The sequence below is a fragment of the Saccostrea echinata genome, unplaced genomic scaffold (assembly GCF_033153115.1).
Source record: "Saccostrea echinata isolate AGI-Se365-2 ecotype Australia unplaced genomic scaffold, CSIRO_AGI_Sech_v1 ptg000028l, whole genome shotgun sequence".
Taxonomy (NCBI): domain Eukaryota; kingdom Metazoa; phylum Mollusca; class Bivalvia; order Ostreida; family Ostreidae; genus Saccostrea; species Saccostrea echinata.
In genome coordinates, this window is record NW_026889777.1 from 12,038,262 (window position 1) to 12,059,282 (window position 21,021).

At 33.1% G+C, this 21,021-nt stretch overlaps 1 protein-coding gene across 1 annotated transcript; it reads right to left on the reverse strand.

Annotated features, from left to right (window-relative positions):
• Positions 1–2,433: 2,433 nt before the first annotated feature.
• LOC133194124 (WD repeat-containing protein 75-like) lies at positions 2,434–20,528 on the reverse strand. The gene is made up of 19 exons (XM_061330098.1): positions 20,425–20,528; positions 18,184–18,313; positions 14,671–14,736; positions 14,411–14,534; positions 12,554–12,648; positions 12,219–12,289; positions 11,861–11,965; positions 10,902–10,990; positions 10,589–10,744; positions 9,566–9,762; positions 8,798–8,985; positions 8,430–8,593; positions 7,946–8,132; positions 7,413–7,504; positions 6,400–6,486; positions 5,304–5,530; positions 3,867–3,989; positions 3,337–3,428; positions 2,434–2,685 (listed from the first exon to the last, which is right to left on the reverse strand). Exons 1-19 carry the CDS (start codon positions 20,505–20,507, stop codon positions 2,442–2,444), a joined length of 2,520 nt encoding a protein of 839 aa, XP_061186082.1. The 5' UTR covers positions 20,508–20,528; the 3' UTR covers positions 2,434–2,441.
• Positions 20,529–21,021: the final 493 nt, after the last annotated feature.

The window sequence follows — 21,021 nt, forward strand, 5'->3', positions numbered from 1 at the left end:
ATTGTGGCCCCGCCCTACCCCCGGGGGTCATGATTTGAATAAAATTGAATCTACACTTCCTGAGGATGCTTCCATATAAATATGACTCTTCATGGCTTTACTGTTCTTGAGAAGAAGATTTTTAAAGATTTTTCCTATATATTTCTATGTAAAACTTTGATCCTCCATTGTGGCCCCGCCCTACCCCCGGGGGTCATGATTTGAACAAATTTGAATCTACACTACCTGGGGATGCTTCCATATAAATATGACCAATCATGGCTTTGCTGTTCTTGAGAAGAAGATTTTTAAAGATTTTTTCCTATATATTTCTATGTAAAACTTTGATCCTCCATTGTGGCCCCGCCCTACCCCCGGGGGTCATGATTTGAACAAAATTGAATCTACACTTCCTGAGGATGCTTCCATATAAATATGACTCTTCATGGCTTTACTGTTCTTGAGAAGAAGATTTTTTAAAGATTTTTCCTTTATATTTCTATGTAAAACTTTGATCCTCCATTGTGGCCCCGCCCTACCCCCAGGGGTCATGATTTGAACAAAATTGAATCTACAGTACCTGGGGATGCTTCCATATAAATATGACCAATCAATGCTTTGCTGTTCTTGAGAAGAAGATTTTTAAAGATTTTTCCTATATATTTCTATGTAAAACTTTGATCCTCCATTGTGGCCCCGCCCTACCCCCGGGGGTCATGATTTGAACAAACTTGAATCTACACTACCTGGGGATGCTTCCATATGAGTTTCATCTTTCCAGACTCTGTGGTTCTTGAGAAGAAGATTTTTAAAAGATACTATTCATTTTTCACTAATTCTTAATTATCTCCCCTTGAAAGAGGGCGTGGCCCTTCATTTGAACAAACTTGAATCCCCTTCACCCAAGGATGCTTTGTGGCAAGTTTGGTTGAAATTGGCCCAGTGGTTCTTGAGAAGAAGTTGAAAATGTGAAAAGTTTACAGACAGACGGACAGACGGACTACAGACAAAATGTGATCAGAAAAGCTCACTTGAGCTTTAGGCTCAGGTGAGCTAAAAAGCATTTACTAGGAATAAAACACGTACAACTTATGTCTAAAGCTTAAATGACACAGTCTCAAATTTTCAGGAAACGTTGTCCCATTTTCTCTATTTCGCCAGACCCGCAAAAACTTTCAGGTCCGTACTAATGCTGCAGATCGACACCTGTGCATAACACGGTTGGTATGGGCTCAACCCCCTTTTCAAGCCACACTTCATCCCATGTACCGTGTGTTATATCTATCAGGCAATTTCACTGTGGTCGTGGTGTGTGTTGGATCGAACGGCAACCTAACACTTCTTGACAAACAACAAAATCAGACGTTATTTCCGAGGGGGCACAACCGTAAATTACCTTTTTCTCTTGTATAGCATATACTGGCAAACTAGTTGAGAGGACAGAACTGTAAATTAAAGTTTTCTAACAACATTAGTTGTTACAAAACAATGAATTATCTGAAGTATTATTAGACAATGATATATGCATATGCCATCTTCGCTAGCCAAGGGTTTCTGATACGCTACTCTCCTCATAAGCATCTTCCCTAGCCAAGGGTTTCTGATACGCTACTCTCCTCATAAGCCCTTGGTATACGGTGTTAAAAAAAGTTGGGATTTTTTTCTCAAGTTGTGATTGGAGTTGATCGACATCATTCGACCAATCAGCAATTGTTTTTTGTAAATGACGATATTTGCGTTCGGGATATATCTTGACTCTTTCATATTGGGAATGAAAAACGCAAGTAAACAACGATCCGCAAGATAACACGCCATTCTATGAATAGCTATGGTGTCATCCAATATCTTAAGCTACGTGCAAAATATGTCATTAAGAATCTACACTGAAGATGTAGATTTGCATTTTAACATGTTTAAATAACATATTAACATAACTCAATACCTTCTTGTTAATTATTCTTTAAAAACATTATTTTTTCAAATACGCTATGTTGTTAGAAGTTTTGAGCAATTATATATTACAATAAATGGTGTCACATTAATTTTACTGACATTCCTTTCATTTGTCTGACAGATTTCAAAACCCAGCTGCTCTTAAGATTTCTTCTAAACAGGAGAGTACATTTACATTTTCTTTATATATAAATCAAACTTCATAATCTCGACATGATGGGACTGGGGATATCCGATGATTTGAGATAATGAGGTTAAAATACTTAAAGAAAACATTGTTGGGACTTTTAACTCACTTTGACATATCCATGGTCCTAGAGATACAGAAGTTCAAATTAAAGGAGTTCACCTGCACTATTATTCTAACAGACCTTTCCGGTAATATTTTTCTCCAAATGCATCTGCCTAAATACTGTATCAATGTCAAGTAAGTTACATGTATTTTGCTTAAAAAAGCATTGTCACACCTGTTACAAAATAAAACCATTTGTTAATTAGGAAAAAAATTATCATGATTTTATTTCAAAATTCCAGTCTGTTATATATGAAACTGAATGATTTAACTCTTCATCATTCTCATTAATATGCAAATCACTCAGCCAATTAAAATCATTCTTATGAACTGTCTTCTGGGAATCAGTTTTTGAGGCATCATGGGATTGCTCTACTTCCATATCTGAATCAGAATTTTGAGATTTTCCTTCTATTTCATTATCCTCCTTCTCATCTTCTTCTTCCTCTTCTTCTGCTTTTCTGAAATCAAAGAAAAAAAATGTGTAAGACTATATTAATACAGAGAGTTTTTTCTCAAATCTTGATCATCCACAACAATTTCAACTGTGTTTGTCTGCATTATCTGTATGCAAAATGTCTCAAAATTTTAAAACAAATTCCTACAAAAATTTTTCGAAAGGTGTTCAATAGCTCAAGGATAAAATCTAGTGGATGCAGGAATATTTATAATTTCTGATTTTCATTACCAATAAAAACACACACTGTATGTTATTTTCACTTAAATGTTCATTAAAACATTCAAATTGTATTTGACACATGCTGACAATGTAATTATCTTTACAGACTATTTACCATGATGCATTGAGTTTTGACTTTTTAAAAAAGTTTCAGTACAGAAATTTTTTGTCCATGGTTATGTTGTAATGTGTCAGATCTTTCAGCTATTACAAATATTTTTGTTTCATCAGTAAAATGTGATGAAATACCTTTGAAAATTCTGTACCTTTCCATTAAGATATTTTGAATTTCTAAAAAAATTTAAGTACTCTCTTTTATATAGTTCTTTAAAACTGTCAGATAAAAAAAACCCCAATCTTTTGGTGATGCATAAATTACTGATTTTTTGTGCTTTGAATTGAAGAAAAACAAACCATTAGCATGATAAAATACCTTTCTTTTTGTTTTCTATTGATAAATGAGTTTAAGAATGGCAAACAAAGGGAGGTAACTGGTGGTTGAGCGTGTGCTGCTGACTCCAAAATCTGAAATACATAATACTCCTTTCAAAGAGGGAAGTAAACATTAAAATGTTGATAAAAAATGCAATATGAGGAATCTTTTCACATTTAATGTGAAATAATGATTTTATATACATATACTTGAAAATTAATTGCTATTTAGCAAAATTTTTTGTTAGAACTCTTAATATTTTTATATTATCTCTCCAAGGTTTGATCTTCAAATTTTTTGTATTTTTTTTTTTCAAATCTTTATACAAAAAAGGTGATTAAAAATGTTTTCTTTTTTCTTTTTCAATTTAAGTCATAGTGAACAATTCTGCAAAAGTTGCACAACTACCTAAATAACCAGCCAAACAGTTGTAAAGAGCTGTCCCTTATTTTGTCTACCTCTTTCCCTTTATTTTGTCTATCTCTATCTGAAGAGTCTGTTCTACATGTATTTCACTGTTTACTACTGACCTGTTTAGTAATGACAGAGGGGGTGACCCTCTCTATATGTCTCCCCTTGTCCTGTAGAGGTCTCCTCTTGCTCCCCATAAAGACACTGAATGGGGTGGATGGCAGATTCTCCTGAATGGCTCTCTAGAACAACAAAAACGTAACTGTGAAATCACTAGTTTCTCTGGGGGTTCATTTTCATTGTGATCATAGTATAAAGAGAACCAAGAATTCATGTGCTTCATGAAATGTAAAATTCAAACAAATAACATCTCAGCACTTCTTCATCCATGAAATGACACATACCCACAAATCAATAGAGAGGTTGAGATCTTAAAATTGTACACGTACATGTACATATACTTTGACGTACACATTTTTGTAGTTGGTCTGTTGAGATTTTAATGCCATGTAACATGAACGTGTACACTGCGATCGATGTCTCCATTTCAACTATTTAGTTGATTTGTGACATCTCTCTGACTTTAGCCAGTAAAAAAAAAATGGTTGAAATAAGTGCTTGTGAAAGTAAACATCCTAAATAATATACAACAGTTATGTTCTCACACATATATTGACTAATTTTTATTATAAAAGCTTCAAGTTTACACTTATGTATAGATACCACTCTACAATTGTAGGAATGTGTAGACAATTTGTCATCACTAAAACTGATGATGTAATACACAAGGAATTTAGGGAATTTCCCTACTAGACCTACCCGTACACATACACGTATGAAATCTCAACCTCTCTATTATTTTTTCATCAAACCATGAAAATTTGATCCTATGAAAATAAGTTATTTTACAGTAATACCATTATGCACCATTATAAGTACAGTCTAAACCTTGATGTCAAACTTAATGGGGCCAAGAAAAAACTTCAAGATATCTAAGGATTCAAGATATTGAGGTTAAAATACAAAAAGAAAAAACAGTTGGGATGTCCAGCTCACTTTGATATGTCCATGCTATTCATATCAAGATATTGATAATCTAGATTCCAATTTCAATTGTACTACATTTACCAATAACAACATTCATGCATTTTTAAAGAAGTTTTCTTATAATACATGTATCTCTCTTTCTAATTTGGTTATTTTTTTATTCTCACTTTGCATCTATGACTTTTTATCTCGAGGGACAAAATTAAAAAATGTTCAACCAAACCAAAGTCTATTACTTAAAATTGAGAATTTTATTCCTTTCCATGCATCTAATGTAAACAAAAAGTAAATCCATTACCTTTACAGTAAAACAAGCTTATAACAAAGTGCCAGGGATGGAAATTTCACTTTGTTATAAATGTAATTTGTTATATCTGTTAAGTTCACAATACTTTTTAAAACCACAGGGAATGAAAATCATTTTTCCATAAGCATAAATTTATAAATGTGTTTGCTTTAAGCATGTTATACTGTATATCTAACTGTTCAGACTACACAGAAATACTAACCGAGTCTAAGGCATTCCTTTTCTGTTCTTCTTCTTCACTAACAATGGTAAGAAGTTCTTGCTCTTCATTAAAGAAATACAACTGTGAGGAAGTCTGCCATTCCAGTTGTTTCCCTTTTGTGGAAGTCTTCTTTGTTTGAGGTATGAATATTGCACATGTGACAGGTGACTTTGATAGTAAGGGTTTGGAGTAAACTATGTCTGAACTTGAAGGCTTAAATATGTACACTGAAATACAAAATACTCTGATAATATTCACAGTATAAAAGCAGTGATTGGGAAGGGCTTGTGCCATGTGCCATATAGTCGCATTGAAGTGAAAATTGGCCCATTAAATTAACCATTTGTGGCGCCAAGGTGCGCATTCAAATTTTAGCGATGTTGGTTGGAAATATATTGCGTACAACATTCTTGCTTGTTTTATTTTCATTTTAAATGCAATCATTTTAATACAACAAATCTAATTGGTTAAAACCCGGCAAAAATTGCTTCCTGTTACATGAAGCGCTTTATTTAGGACAACAAAGGTACATTACCTCACTCACTTCCAATGTTTAATTGAAATTTTGACGTTATTTACCCAAATTGTAAGAAAATTATATTGTTTGTGGGTTCCTTCGAATGTGCTACACTGCATACATAAAAAAATAAAATTTAGTTAATAAAAAATGTGTTTCCTTTCATATTTCACATTTGTTTGTCATTTTGTTTTTTCTTAAAATGGCCCATCAGAATATATAGATGGCCCATTCACTTTCAAAATGGCCATTTAAAATTTTTGACAGTTGCGCCATAGTCCCATTGACCTTTATGGCATTCCCAATCACTGTAAAAGACCATATAATAAACATTTACATTAGAAATTAAACTTCGGGCTCAAATTCATAGCAATTATTTTTGTTTTTAAAGCATCACTTTCAGAATGACTTTAAATATGCAACTGAACAACCAAAATATTCAAGGGACTTTCATTTATCATTTTATGAATTACTGACCTAAAAATTTTTTTTACTGAAAAACTTGCAATTCAGTGTCAAAAGGATGTGTATTTAATTCAACAGAAATAAAAAATATTCTGCTCCACCAGTGGTACTCACATTTCTGTTCATTGTCAATAATGGCCATATATGAAGAGAGGGGATCAGCTGTCAGAACACAGGCATCCAAATTGATGCACCACACCACTGTAAATAAAGCATGTCAATGTCAGTACACAGGCATCCAAACTGATACACACCACACCAATGTAAATAAAACATGTCAATGTCAGTACACACACATCTAAACTGATACACACCACACCACTGTAAATAAAGCATGTCAATGTCAGTACACAGACATCTAAACTGATACACACCACACCACACCACTGTAAAAAAAGCATGTCAATGTCAGTACACAGGCATCTAAACTGATACACACCACACCACTGTAAATAAAGCATGTCAATCAGTACACAGGCATCTAAACTGATACACACCACACCACTGTTAATAAAGCACGTCAATGTCAGTACACGGGCATCTAAGCTGATACACACCACACCACTGTAAACAAAGCATGTCAATGTCAGTACACACACAACTAAACTGATATACACCACACCACTGTAAATAAAACATGACAATGTCAGTACACACACATCCAAACTGATACACACCACACCACTGTAAATAAAACATGTCAATGTCAGTACACACACATCTAAACTGATACATCACACCACTGTAAAAAATTATTTTAAAACTCTTCATGTCAGGTCTACAATGTATTTAATAAGTTTTGATACACTTTTGAATTCAGACAATTGTACAAATTATAATAAAGTTAAGAATTTACTTTTAAATCAACTGTGGTATTTTTTTTTTTAAATATTTACAGATTCAGGGCCTACACAGTAATTGATTATATATACCATTAGAACAAATCTATAAAAATAAGGAAAATGTGTCAACATTTCTCACCTAAAGACTTTTTAGCAGTAGTTAGAATTAACAAACTCTGCATAATGTATTTTGGTATCTAAGCCTCAACAAACTCTACAAAGTTTGAACAACAAAAAATACCTGAACAACTGTATAACATGTACAGGTAACATCTAAATACCTACATGAGCAGGTGAGAAGATTCCACACACACAGTAAATCAGAGGACAGGCTCACCAACAGGTGACAACAGGAATGGTGGCCAAACTCACATTGTCTTATAAAATAAAAAGAAAAACATTTCTATGATCTAAAGGTCAAGGTAGTCATATAGCAACAGTCCAGGGTTGTTCCTAAGACCTGGGGAATTTCCCCACCTACAATGACATAATCCCCCAGTTACTGTAGTATTCTCCCTTCATTCCCTGTTAGGGGAGAAACCCCGGACCCCCTTTTTCTTTTTTAAAGTCCCTGCTATTTCATTTCTTAGGGACAACCCTGCAACTCATATCTACATGTTCATTTTAATTGTTTAAAAATATGCAAATAAAATGTTTGAAACATTCCCCTCAACAGAAACAGCATCTTTATCCTCAACAAATTTCTATCAAGAAACATGTCATTAAATCACACAACTACATGTTCATGTCAATTGCTTATAAATATGCAAATAAAATGTTTGAGTGGGTGTAGCAGGAAAATCTGAGTGTAAACTCACTTGATATCAGAACCATCTGTCTGTCTGTGGAAGCAGTGACGTAAAACATTGGTGTCGGAGTCCCAGATGGTGAGTGTGGAGGAGAATCCTACAGCGAGCAGAGATCCATCTTCTGAAAATGATACCGGACCAGCAGGTCTATCTCTGTAGTATCCAACACAGTCACAAACCCACTTAGAATTCTTCCCTTAAAAAAAAAAAAAAAAAAAAAAAACCTCTCTTACTATGTTTTTGGAAATTGATGTTATTTATATTATATTTCATTCAACAATTCAATAAGAATTTAGCCCTAAAAATACGTAAATATGTGAATTGCTGTTTACTTGATCGTAACTGTTTTTAGTTTGAAATTAAACCTGTAGTTTAAAAAACCCCAAAGAAACAGTACATATACATGTAAATGTATTTACCTCTATTTAAGTTAAAGTCAACAAAGTCAAGAATTCAAGAAATACTCCCAAGTCAAGCACCTGACAGAACTCACTATAAATATCTGTATCATCTACAAGCATCCAAGTTTTAAATTTGCCTTCTTCACTAGAGGTCACTACACTGTGAATCACATCAAGGTCATCTCCATGGGGACGGAACTTTAAATCTATCACCTTCTTGTCATGGGGATAATGAACTATAGTGTTCAGGGTGTACCTTCAAAATAATATCAGAAATACATTTAAGTAGGATACTTGCTTTATCTCATATTTTGATTTTTGTTGTTTGTTTTTTTTTGTTTGTTTGTTTTTTTGTTTTGTTTTGATTTTTTTTGTGACAGCCATATGAAATATATGAAATATAACTATTTTAAGTTTTATTTAAGGAGTTTAGAAATTTGTTTGGAGATACTCTAATTACTCTTGTGACTCTTCTTGGTACATCCAAAACTTGAGTTGTATATCAGGGGTCATGACCCCATCATCCCACATGTCAACTGTTGCTAACCAGTCGCCATGACTACTGAAGGCAGCATTGGTCACCTCTGTGGGGTAGAGTGGTTTTGAAAGGTCCTCTGGGGAAGTGTAGTTTTCCTGTACAATGTCCAGCTACACAAAAAAATAACATCTGTCAGTATGTTTCATGACCCAAAATCACAACATAATAGAGGCAGTTTCCCCTAGGTAATAAGGTCATTTTATCCTAAAAGGAACTAAATTTTCCCAATTTTTTTCCACGTAAAATCCTTCCAAAAAATAGATGGTAAGTACTGATTTAAATTTTGGATGAAAAACACCACCTGTTTCTGTAATAGTATCTGGTACATTACTTCTACACAAATAGAATTTTCTCTGTTACAATCAAGATATAACAAAATCTGTGCAACAAAATTCAGCCAACACAGGTCAAAGAGAAATTTTAATGAAATAAATCATACAGAGTATAACCCTTTTCCTGATTTTAAATTTTGTACACTGATCATAGTTTATTTGAAGTCCAGTCTTTGTTTTTTGATTAAAAAATACACATCTCTGGCAAATATTTCTTTAAAAAAAAAATTCAAATTTCTATGATTTTTTAAACATGAAATCCATGAAAAAACCAAACTAAACCAAATTCAAAATTTCTTTTAACAACTTCAACATGTTCAATCCCTCAACAAATTTTCTAATACTACACAATCCTTACATTGTACAGCTGTTTATCAGCCTCCAGGGAGTAGAACTGTAAGTGTCCGACTCGTCCATTGGTGACAAGAGCCTTAGTCCGGGGGTCATACAACAGCCGTACAGACTGTCTGACCAACAGCTGGGACTGGAGGTGGCACAGGGACAATCCATCGATCACTTGGAGCAACTCAAAGGTGTTAGAAATCAGATTTATACCTGGAAAGATTAAAGATCATCACAAGTCTGATATGGACAGAGTTTTAAGCTCATACAACTTGGTTTTTGCATATACATAATACTGTAAACCAACTTTTATTCGTGTGCGAGAAATATCCGCGAGTTTCGTGACTTACTTTAACTTGCGAATATTAATCGCCGCGAACCACTTATTTTGCTTTATATTGAATGTGTACTTAAAAAAGCAGGCTTCATATTTTAGCGGCTTTGGCGCAGACAACGATGCGCTATTCATGAATACTGCTAATAAATCATTTATTTATACATTACATGGCACAGACATGTGTAGCGCTAATTTATGATTGTGCCAACAACTCCATACCCCTTGATTGCACTAAATTTTGAATACGCCAATTTATTTACAAGTACCGAGAATGTTTCCTCAGTCGCGAAAGTTAACCGTCGCTGATTGAATTCAAACAGAAAAATCACGAATAAAAGATGACGCCAATAATTGTTGGTTTACAGTATATAATAGTAATGGTTTTAAGTGAATGATGCTGTATAACTTTTCATAACCTTCTATTATTCACATTGTACTTTTCATTCCTGAGTGATTAATCTAATGATCATTTACATTTTTAGTACTCCTCATAAAATGTAAAAGGTAGCATAAAATATTCTGCAATAATAATTTCTTTGTATAAGAAGTATGCCTAATGTTAGATTATAGTTTTTATAACTAACCACACTGCATTTATGTTTTCTTAATAAATGAACAAATTAATTAATTACATTAATTAAATAACTACTTTAAGTTTAAGCTATATTACAGAAGAAATTCAAACTTCTTTCTACTGCTTACAGTTGTCTTGGTGACAAGTGACGAAAATCTGGTTGTCAGGGGAACAGACCACATGATCTATTGGGGCCCTAAGACGGGGAAGAAATTCTCTCTCTTTAGAGTTATACTGCCATTTCACCAAAACATTCTCATGTCCCCCACTCAGCAACTGTGAGCCTGAAAATCAAATATTCATATCCATTTAATCTAAATCAGATAACAACACAATGTTTATCCTCAATTTCTTATAATTAGCTCCTTACATTATTCACCCCAGTGGGGCTTACACATTATATCATCTTGCATTTTCAGTAGAATAATCTCTGAGACTCACCTTCAGAAGTAAACTCTAGATCTAGGACAGGCAGGGCATGCCAACTATAGGAAGATTTCACCACTCTGTCCTTTGTCAGGAAATTCCACCTTTATCCAAGAAAAGTAGAGAGGAAAATAATTTATTCAAAAGATAATTCCCAGATAAGAAAGTTTTACTTTTTGAGAAATTCAGTTATATACCTGCACTGCAAGATTTAGAAGGGATATAGAAGGAATTAATTCTCTCATAAAGGCATGCAAATTCAGGATTATCTTTTTTTTTGGTTTTATTCAACAATAAATTCATTTTGATGGAAATCAGTCATATTTTAATTCTCTTCACTTGTTGAGAAGCTATTACCAAGTGGAATAAATACTGGTAAACACTTTAAAAGAGTTTCGTAAAATTAAGATTGTAGTGTCAAAAATTTAACCTAGAATACATTTTGGGACCCTCTTCCTAAAATTTCAAGTTTTTATTTGCTTAACAAATCACATTCTAATCAAATGATCAAAAACTACTATACAATGGGTCATTTAAAAGTTTAATTCAGTTTTGGTAGTATTTTGTGAATATGAAAATTTCAACCCCCCCCCCCCCCCAAAATCCAAGTCCTTTATATTTTTGTACCCTTCTTTGCAAGTGATTCACAAAAATTGAAAACACAAATATTTGAATGATCAAAATCCCCCAAATTTTGACCCAAAAGGGATTACATGTAATTAGCCTTTTCACGATATCTGCAGTACTACTCTTTTGCAGGGCAAATAAATAGCGTTTGGCAAAGTTTTTGATGACAGATAATTAAATGACGTATATTAAAAAATTTGCCTTTACATTATATTTCACCAAAATACATCATTTTGCCCTGCAAAAGAGCAGTAATGCAATTATTGTGACACAGTCTATCGTGACATATAGCATACAAATCATGATTTTGGGTAAGGTTGTTCCAAAGTCACTGTGTTAAAATTTACCAATAGACAATCGTTCCATTTTCACAGCCCGTCACAATGCAATCTTCAGTTGGATGACAAGCCACACAAGTGATAGCTTTGTCAAAATCATCGGTCAAACCATGCCTATAAAATCACAATTGTTTACTATCAGTCTATCATTTAATGAAGAAGAATTATAAAATTGTAAGATCTTTTCAAAATGATTATATACATGTACCTCCCAGAAACTGGTTGTGTTTAGGCACAATGATCTATGAGTAAAATATGGTAATTCCAATGTTTTACAACTTTAAAAAATTCCACTGTTACACTTTTCAAGAACATGCATAAAAAAAACATTCCTGTATTTTCATATATTGGAATGTGCAGGACTCACATGAAAACCTCTGATTTTTTGCAGTCATAAATGACAACCTTTTTCTTCTTTGCTCCGACTATGTATCTTCCCTAGATATAAAATTAACAAAATAAACTTATTGAAAACAAGAACTGGCAAAATTAAATTTTAAAAATACACACTCACATGAAATTATTACTGTGCATTATATGAACTTTTGTTTAACAAAGGGAGAGTGGTAATGGGGGGGGGGGGGGGGTTACATACCAGATTTTTTTCTTTTATTTTTCTTTGTCAAAATTTTCAGTTAAATTCTATTACATTGTATTTTAAAAGATTTCCATGTTAATGAAGACTCTGTGCATTAGAATTACCTTGGCACCAACAGCAACTAACTTTCTTCCCAGAATTATCTTCAGCAGCTTATTCTGAGAGCCTGACTTGGGGTCATATTCACAAACATCAGAATCTAAAAAAGATGGAAAACAATCTTTTCAATTTCAATGGCAACAAAAAAGCTTATATGGAGGCAATTTTTAATCTTGAATTAATTAAACAGTCTACATGATTTTGAGGCCAAAAGGTCAAAGTTCAAGGTCATAAATTCATTCATTTTGTTTCTGTGTAACACTTTTGTTTCCAGATGATATCTTAAAAAGTCTTTGAGCTGTTGCAATGAAATTATATATCACAACTCCTTATGGCCTAAAGAAGACCCCTTTTGATTTTAAGGTCAAAAGGTCTAAGGTCAGAAATTTATTCATTGCAAATAACATTTTCCAGATGATAACTTTAGTTTTATTTAAGCTTTATTCGATAATATTTAATATCACAACTTCCTATGGCCAAGAGAAGAACCCTTTTGCTATTGAGTATTAAGGTCAAAAGATCAAGTTCATGAATTTATACATTCTATCTGTGTGACACTTTTTTTTCTAAACTTTATAAGCCTTTGAGATTTTGTAATGAAATTTTATATCACAACTCCCCATGATCTTAATAAAACCAATATTGATTTTGAGGTCAAAAGGTCAAGGTCAGAAATATATACTGTACATATAGTTTTCAGATAATTTTAGTTATTAAGGTCTTCCGTCTTCAGCGGAAGACCTTCTTGTTTTTCTTAGGTTTCTTTTCCACTATTTTTTGTTATTATTATTATTGTTTTTTTTCTTACCGATTTTGTGCACGCGAGTTCTCGGAAACGGCTCGCTCGATTTTCATGAAACTTACAGGTCTGATAGAAGATTAAAAAATCTAGATGTATATTTTTTTGTTTTGATGACGTCACTTCCGGTTCCGAGCTTTCCGCGATTTAGTGATTTTCGGAGGGTCACTTTGTCCGGCAGTTTCCCCAAAAGGGCTTCCTGGTAGAAGCATGAAATTTTTCAGCGATGATAGAGCATTATGTGTAGATGTGACATACGCATTTCTTTTTCCCCGGAAGTGCCGTACTTCGTCGTTCGCTATGGCCCGAAAAAAGTCCTATCGGGATTTTTAAAATTTCTAACACTTTTTCTACAATATCTTTTTACCTGTAAATATTTTGTTAAAACATATAGAGCAAAAGTTGTGTAGAATGATACGATCTTTCAAAAGATACCAACAATAAGGGGCTGGCCCCTAAAATCAGGGAGCTAGAGGGGCCAAAAGTGTTTTCCTGATAACTCAAAAAGTATTGAGAATTTGTATAGCATCATAGAAGCAAAGTTGTTCAAAACGACAAGTAGCAGCTAAGGAGATCATCAAAAGTCGTCAAAATGACGTCACTTCCGGTCACACCGGAAGTAATGGTAAATGGCTCATTCTTGCTCATATGACCGTAGATGTCTCCCGAACTCGATCTCATCTCCTTAAAATTTAGACGGAAGACTTATTTGTTGCTTTGCAACAAGCTCGTCTAGTTCTGTAAGCTTTTGCAATGAAACTTTTGGTCATCAATTTCTTTAACTTTAAAAAGACTGCTATTGACTTTAAGGCCATAAGTTAAAATGTCAGGGTTGAACTTTTTTCTTTCTCCATCTGCAAAATTTTTTCCTGTTCTTTCACCCTCCTCTTTTTCCTTATGCGGAAGACACTAATTCTTCGAATTAGCTTGTTGGATTTTGAAATTGTTTCATAGCATTATACAAGTACAATAAATAATACATCCAGATTTTAAAAAAATACTAAAACATGAAATTTTATTCTTCTTTTGCACTTAATTAAATATGGCAAGCTGTGATACTAACATTCTTTGAAGTTCTTGTCCCTTATGTCTATCCCTTTTGGATTTCGACGAACCATTACAAAAATATTTGTCTCATCTTTGGTAAAACCAACCAAGCCGTAAAGAGGGGCATGGAGGGAATACCTCTGAAAAACAAAATCAATATTACCGGTAATAGTAAAAACTGGAAATCTCATTTTAAAAACACTGGAACATTAGCAATAGCCACTTGGTCTCAGTGCTGGAATTTTGTTGGAATCTTACAGATAGTAAAATACAAACCTTTAAAATGACCCCATCTGCATAGTCCCAGAGAATTATTGTTTCATCTAAGGAACTGGACAAAAGCTGTAAAAGAGGGGTACATACAGTACCAACCAGACCCAACCTGACACAAAGCAGTCCCAGAGCAGTCCCGGGGACTGCTTTCTGGGACTGCTAAAGCAGTCCCAGAGCAGTCCCACAGCAGTCCAAGAAAGCTAATTTAATGGGCGGAGCTTACTCAGAAATGAGATAACCAATAAACAATGTAACTATAAAAGGCAGTTGAAATTGATGATCCATTTTTTTCTGAGCAGTATCAATTCTCATGCGACAGTCATTTCTGAACTGTTAAGAAAATCACACTACGCATATAGAAACAAATAATAAATATATAATAAATAATAAATATTGAACAAAGAAGACATTCACACCTACTAATAACATGAATATTTAAACACAGTTTTGTGGTAATATTTAGGGCTGTGTATTGAGCAAAATATTTCGATACGATACGATATTTTTTAAAGCGATATGCAATATATTGGATTATTTATTAAGTCTTTCACAAATGTCTTGTAAATGACGTTTAATGCATAAATTTCATAAAAACTGGGTGAGTCTAACATAACATGTTAAAATATAGTTGTCTATGTATTTTGTAATAGTTATTTAAGATGTGCTATCTCCTTAATGTTTATTTCATTATTGACCAGTTTTAATTCAAAACAGTTAAGAATAATCTTTGGTAACTGAAATTCCCAACTTTTTTACAGAATTATAAGGAAAACTGCCTGTCCGATACGTATTGGAAGTTATTTTTTCGATACGATACATTCCTTGAAAATCGATACGTATTGAATATTCGATATATTGACACAGCCCTAGTAATATTAATTTTTCACCAAAATAAATCAATTTCTTAATTTACTGTGATTGATATTGGTTTCCATAGTTATTTATTTATTTATTTATTTTGATAGAAAATTAAACTTGAGTTATTTATTTTCTATCAAAACTAAGTTTGAATAGGCCTTATAATTATAGAGCAAGGCCGATTTCCATACTATACTCTGAATGCAGTTTTCTTAAGTACTGGAGCTTCTGAAAAATTCTTTGTGTATTATATTTCAGTCATGATTATTTTCACTGACTTGCCAATTTAATTATCGTTAGATTATCTATGTAACAGAAAACAATAATACTTTTATTATATAAACGTTTGAGTGAACATCTGTAAATCACGCGAATGGAACCCTCAGATTATGTTCAAAATTAATTAATCCCAAAATAAATTTATACACATTTATTGAAACGAAGATATTTTGCAGTACATAAATTGAAATTAGTTTCATTGTTGACCAGCATGTTCAGTGATGTGTAACACTGATACCCAATAACATGCATTGACTTTCTGCTAATCATGCCCGAAGGCGATTGAAACCTCAGGTGTTGACACCATTTTATACATTTGTATTGCTTTTTATTAATCGGCCAGGAAAACACAAACAAAACAAATAAGAAATAAGTCACAATTCCCAATATTTTAAAATGTTTATAAATTTACTCTTTTAATAACTTGTTTATAAACCAAAAACAAATTCATAAATAAATCCCCCAATAATTTTTTACAAATATAATTGTTTATGACTGAAGAATGGTAGAGTAATTTTATTTCATGTTCATTTAATAAATTATTATACAATTATGGACTCTTTCGATGGTGAATAACAAACCATATTCACCATCGAAAGAGTCCATAATTGTTTTCGCCTCGGTCAATATTGATATTTTTCTGGTGAATAACAAACCATATTCACCATCGAAAGAGTCCATAATTGTTTTATTATATAGTCAGAATTTGAATGAACAAGACATAAAGACTGCCTGACGATTCCATTTTCATTAACGAACTTCTGTCGTAGAAAAATAATCAAATGTCCAGATTACAACCTATATCTTCCATGTTTTCCTTTCGCTGTGTGTGAGACATCGAAATGTTAAGAAAATAATCCTGCCATAGACTTGCGAAACAATTTTTCCTGCTCAAATATCCAGCTAGCTCCGACCGTTGCAACCATTGTGCTCAACGTTGTTTGAGGTATTGATTGTGACGTCACAATGCCACTGCACGTGCACTCACCCTCCGGTGAATACGGCTTCAAATCCGGTGAATATGTAGTGTTATGAACTGTTTGCGTTTGTATAGATTATATAGGGGCTATTTATAGACTATATAATAATAGGTTTTATTTGAGGGCGGTAAAAAATAGCATGGAATGCTCTTTTTTAGCATACATATGGTTTAAGCTTTTTCAATTTAAAAAAAAATCCAGTACAGTACGTCCCTCTGAATGGCTTATTGTAATGAAAAGTTTGTTTGTTTGTTTTTTTTTTTTAATAGCGCTAATGCAAACTTTGAGTACATACCGTAACTTGACAGCAGTAATTAATTAAATAGCTATAGGCCTCGGTATTTTTATTTCAAACACCTGTATTAAAGTTTTAATTAGCATTAATTAATTAAATAGGCCTAGATATATTTTTTTTCAAACACCTGTATTAAAGTTTAATTTAAAGGATAAAAGTCATCTCCTGACTTCCTTTTAAACTACTTTCATTTTTTAAAATTAATTCTAGACTACAATTGTGTAAATTTACAGCCCCTGAAGACATTTAGTAATTACATGTATATCTATCCCTACTTATTAAAATGTTGTAAAAAATCCTTGGGTTTTTTTTATTCTTTATCTTAAACACCTCTCTGCTGAAAGTAAACAAAACAACAACAGGGAGTCTGAAATTCAGAATACACAAGGGGCGGAGCTATCATGTCACTCAGAACCTTTTTCATGCATGAGTGAACAAAGCAGTCCCAGAAAGCAGTCCCAGGGACTGCTGGGACTGCTGGGTCTGCTTTCTAGAGCAGTCCCAGAGCAGTCCCAGAGCAGTTCCACAGCAGTCCCACAGCGGTCCCAAAGCAGTCCCGGGGACTGCTTTCTGGGACTGCTTAGGTGTCAGGTTGGGTCTGGTTGGTACTGTATATCATACATACTGCATATCATTTAAACATCATCACTGCCTAAAATAACCCTCAGCTTTGCAATTAAATATTTTACAAAAAATTCAATGTAAAATTAAATCATTATATACAGATCACATGACTTTTTTCTTATACACTTTATTCAGAATATTTTTCTTCTTTTTTTCAAGTGTTAATTTCACTTTTTTTTCATCTCTGCACATGCGAAAACAATTTATAATACTTGCACCCATTGATTTTATTAATAACCCAACCATGAAATTGATTTGAATGGCATTTTTGTGTTTACTCATGTGTAGAAATATATACAGAGAATTTCTGCTAAAGTGACATGACGATACTTAATTGATGAAAATATAATGATACAGGGCAGTGATAAATTCAAACTAAAGTGTACTTTTACTGCTTTCAAACATGTAAAATGTAAATGTAGATCAAGTGTAAACATGTAAAATGTAAAAATAGTTTTTTTTTCTCTCTTAAATATATACCTGTAGTTTATTCTTGGGACTGATGAGGACACCTGTGACTTCATTATGGTGGCCGGCGAGGTGATGCATACATTCTCCACCGTTTACACTGTAGACCTTGATGTACTTGCCAGATAACACAAACAAACATCTGCAAAGAGAAAACATGAAAAAATTATGCAACCAAGACATGATATGTATAGAAACTTTAACCACTGCATTCTATTAAATATATACACTGTATAATATCTTATCGTTCAATTCATATTGTCCTGATTTAATGAAAAAATGCATTCAATGTATTGGCAATGTAGCAAAACAATCAAGGGCGATAACTCTAATCAAGGAAAAATAACGAACAATTCAGAGAATTCTTAATGACAAAATGGCAGATAAATTTGAAACAAGCAGAAAAATATTGAGAAAATGAGTAGAATGCTATTATATGGATTAATTTATTGGTTGGAAGCTTTTCTCAATCTTAAAACGGTTTGTTATGATAAGTTTGGTGGTTATTTTCAATGTATTTTCATTTTTTTCCTAAAATCGGTTGAATTTCTAACACATGTAATTTAATTTTGGCTGTAACATGACATTTGATTGGATAAAAAATTAGTTTATAACCTATAACCTGTGTTGCCTACATCACAATGATTTACGTCAAAAACGTATCAATCTGCTTGATGTTACAATTAAAATATGTACAATTTGAAAACATTTTTGAAGGAAAATTGTCTTATTTTCTACACTTCATGATGGAAAATTAAATTCAATATAAGGAATGAATTTGATAGCTACCCAAGTTATACTGGTATAACCTGGGTTAGTTGGAACAGTTTACACATTTTTGTAAACCGCTTCGCAGTTTATTACGCATAAACTGTTCCAACACAAGTTATACCAGTATAGCTTGGGTAGCTATTAAATTCATTCCTAAATTAGTTCACCCTGAGATGACAGCATATCATTTTTTAATGATTAAAAAATCAAGATTTCAAAGACTTAAACTTTCATGTACATTTGCAGAACTATAAATAAGATAATTTCTTTTTAATTTTAGCATCCATGTCAGTCTGATGCTTCTGTAATTTTTCATGTGTCCGAGTGGAGACAAATGCACGCTATTGCTACCATAGTGCTTACTACATAAGTACTATGCAGGTTGGGCATAGCCCACCCAACGGTCATTTAACTCCCATTTGGTGGTCAATTGCAATCGCCCATATCGGAGACAAATTTTACAGAATGGTGGTCTTTCTTATTCTATTCCAATTTTTATCAAAATAAAGCAGAAGCACATTTGCATAGGTATCGGGGAATAAACATATTCCTTGCACAATTAACACAGTTTGGTCAATTTTCCATGTGCAATTTCTCTGTAACTTTGTAAAAACCATACCCATAGTTGCCCGTAACAGCCGAACATCTTGCTCAATCAATAAAAAAAATCGATTACAAATACTTTGATCAAGGTATTTTATGTAATGAAAATACAAAAAATCCTAAAAAAGTAAACACTGAAAGTTGAGTTATGAGTTGTTGTCAGTAAATTCAGTCATGCATGTATAGTACTCAAACACAAAGAAATCAGTATAAAAGCATGTCATGTGAGGAGACGTTCTTTTATGCTGTCTTTTTGATACCTGAGTACTTTTCATGCACGAGTGAACACACTGACCACAACTCATAATTTGACTTTTAAATTTAATTTTTAAAGATTTTTTTTTTGTATTTTCATTACATAAAATACCTTGACCAAGGTATTTGTAATACCTTGATAAAGCTATATAGCTTTATCAAGCTATATACCTTTATCGGGGTATTGTGCTGGACCTGATAAATATCTATTTTTTATTCCACATGGTTTAAACTTATGCGCAATTCCACAGAATTGAACACAAAGATTTTTCTCTCCCAAATGGTCTATAAATACTGACACCGATATGGGATATGGGCTGTGCCCGACCTGTTATGAGATTTCAATAACTGACACGATTAAAATCACCATCTCACCGAGAAACTTAAGTCATCTTACCACCGGCGTGACAAAAATAAACAGATGTAGCGTGGAATTTAATCAGACTTACCATCTTCCAACCTGAAAAAATTCGCCTTATTGGTCTTTAACTGTTAAAAAAGATTAGGATCACAAGCTCCTGGGTCGAAATGAAAAATGTAAACAATTACAACACAAGATTTTTTCTCTCGCAATTCTCATACCATCGATTCTCTACTAGAATATAGTTATACAAATAAACTCACTTTGAGTCTGAAGAAAATGCAGGTTTGTGTTTTACAATACTAGAACCGGAGACGTTTACAACAGAAAAATTATCTTCGCCCATGCTTTTTACTCATGGGGGCTGCCATTACTTGACATGCGCATATCCTTAAAAATATCATAAAAGTAAAAAGGAGATGATCTGTTATCCGGATTAGTCCTACATACATGATATGCTAAAATTGCGGGAATGAGCGCTTAGCGACGTTTTTCAAAGGGAGAGGGACGACTTAAAAAATACCTTGAAAATTGGTTGACCGTAGCGGTACAGCAACAAAAAGTGGATGGGGGTGGTGGGCTGGGTGGGTGGGGAGCAGTTTCCAAGTGAAAAAATATCTACATATCAAAAAACTAATTTGTTTCCCTTAAAGTTGTTTTTCAAGACTTTTCGCACCAAAATCGGGTCGGTAGATAAGTTAAAAAATGATAATAAAATTTTAGACAAAAAATTATACTTAAACCGACTACTTCCCCTCTCCCCCAAATAATTAAAAATGCATACTAGTTACATGTATCAGTTTATTGTTGGTTATGACACTATCAAAATCCTTTTTTATATATACAATGTATGTATATAG

Coding starts and splice junctions, on each gene's coding strand:
- LOC133194124 (XM_061330098.1), bottom strand. CDS start 20,507: ATGGGCGAAGATAATTTTTCTGTTGTAAACGTCTCCGGTTCTAGTATT. Junction 18,314..20,424: donor GCATTTTCTTCAGACTCAAA/GTGAGTTTATTT, acceptor TTCTCTTTGCAG/ATGTTTGTTTGTGTTATCTG. Junction 14,535..14,670: donor CAGATGGGGTCATTTTAAAG/GTTTGTATTTTA, acceptor TTTGTTTTTCAG/AGGTATTCCCTCCATGCCCC.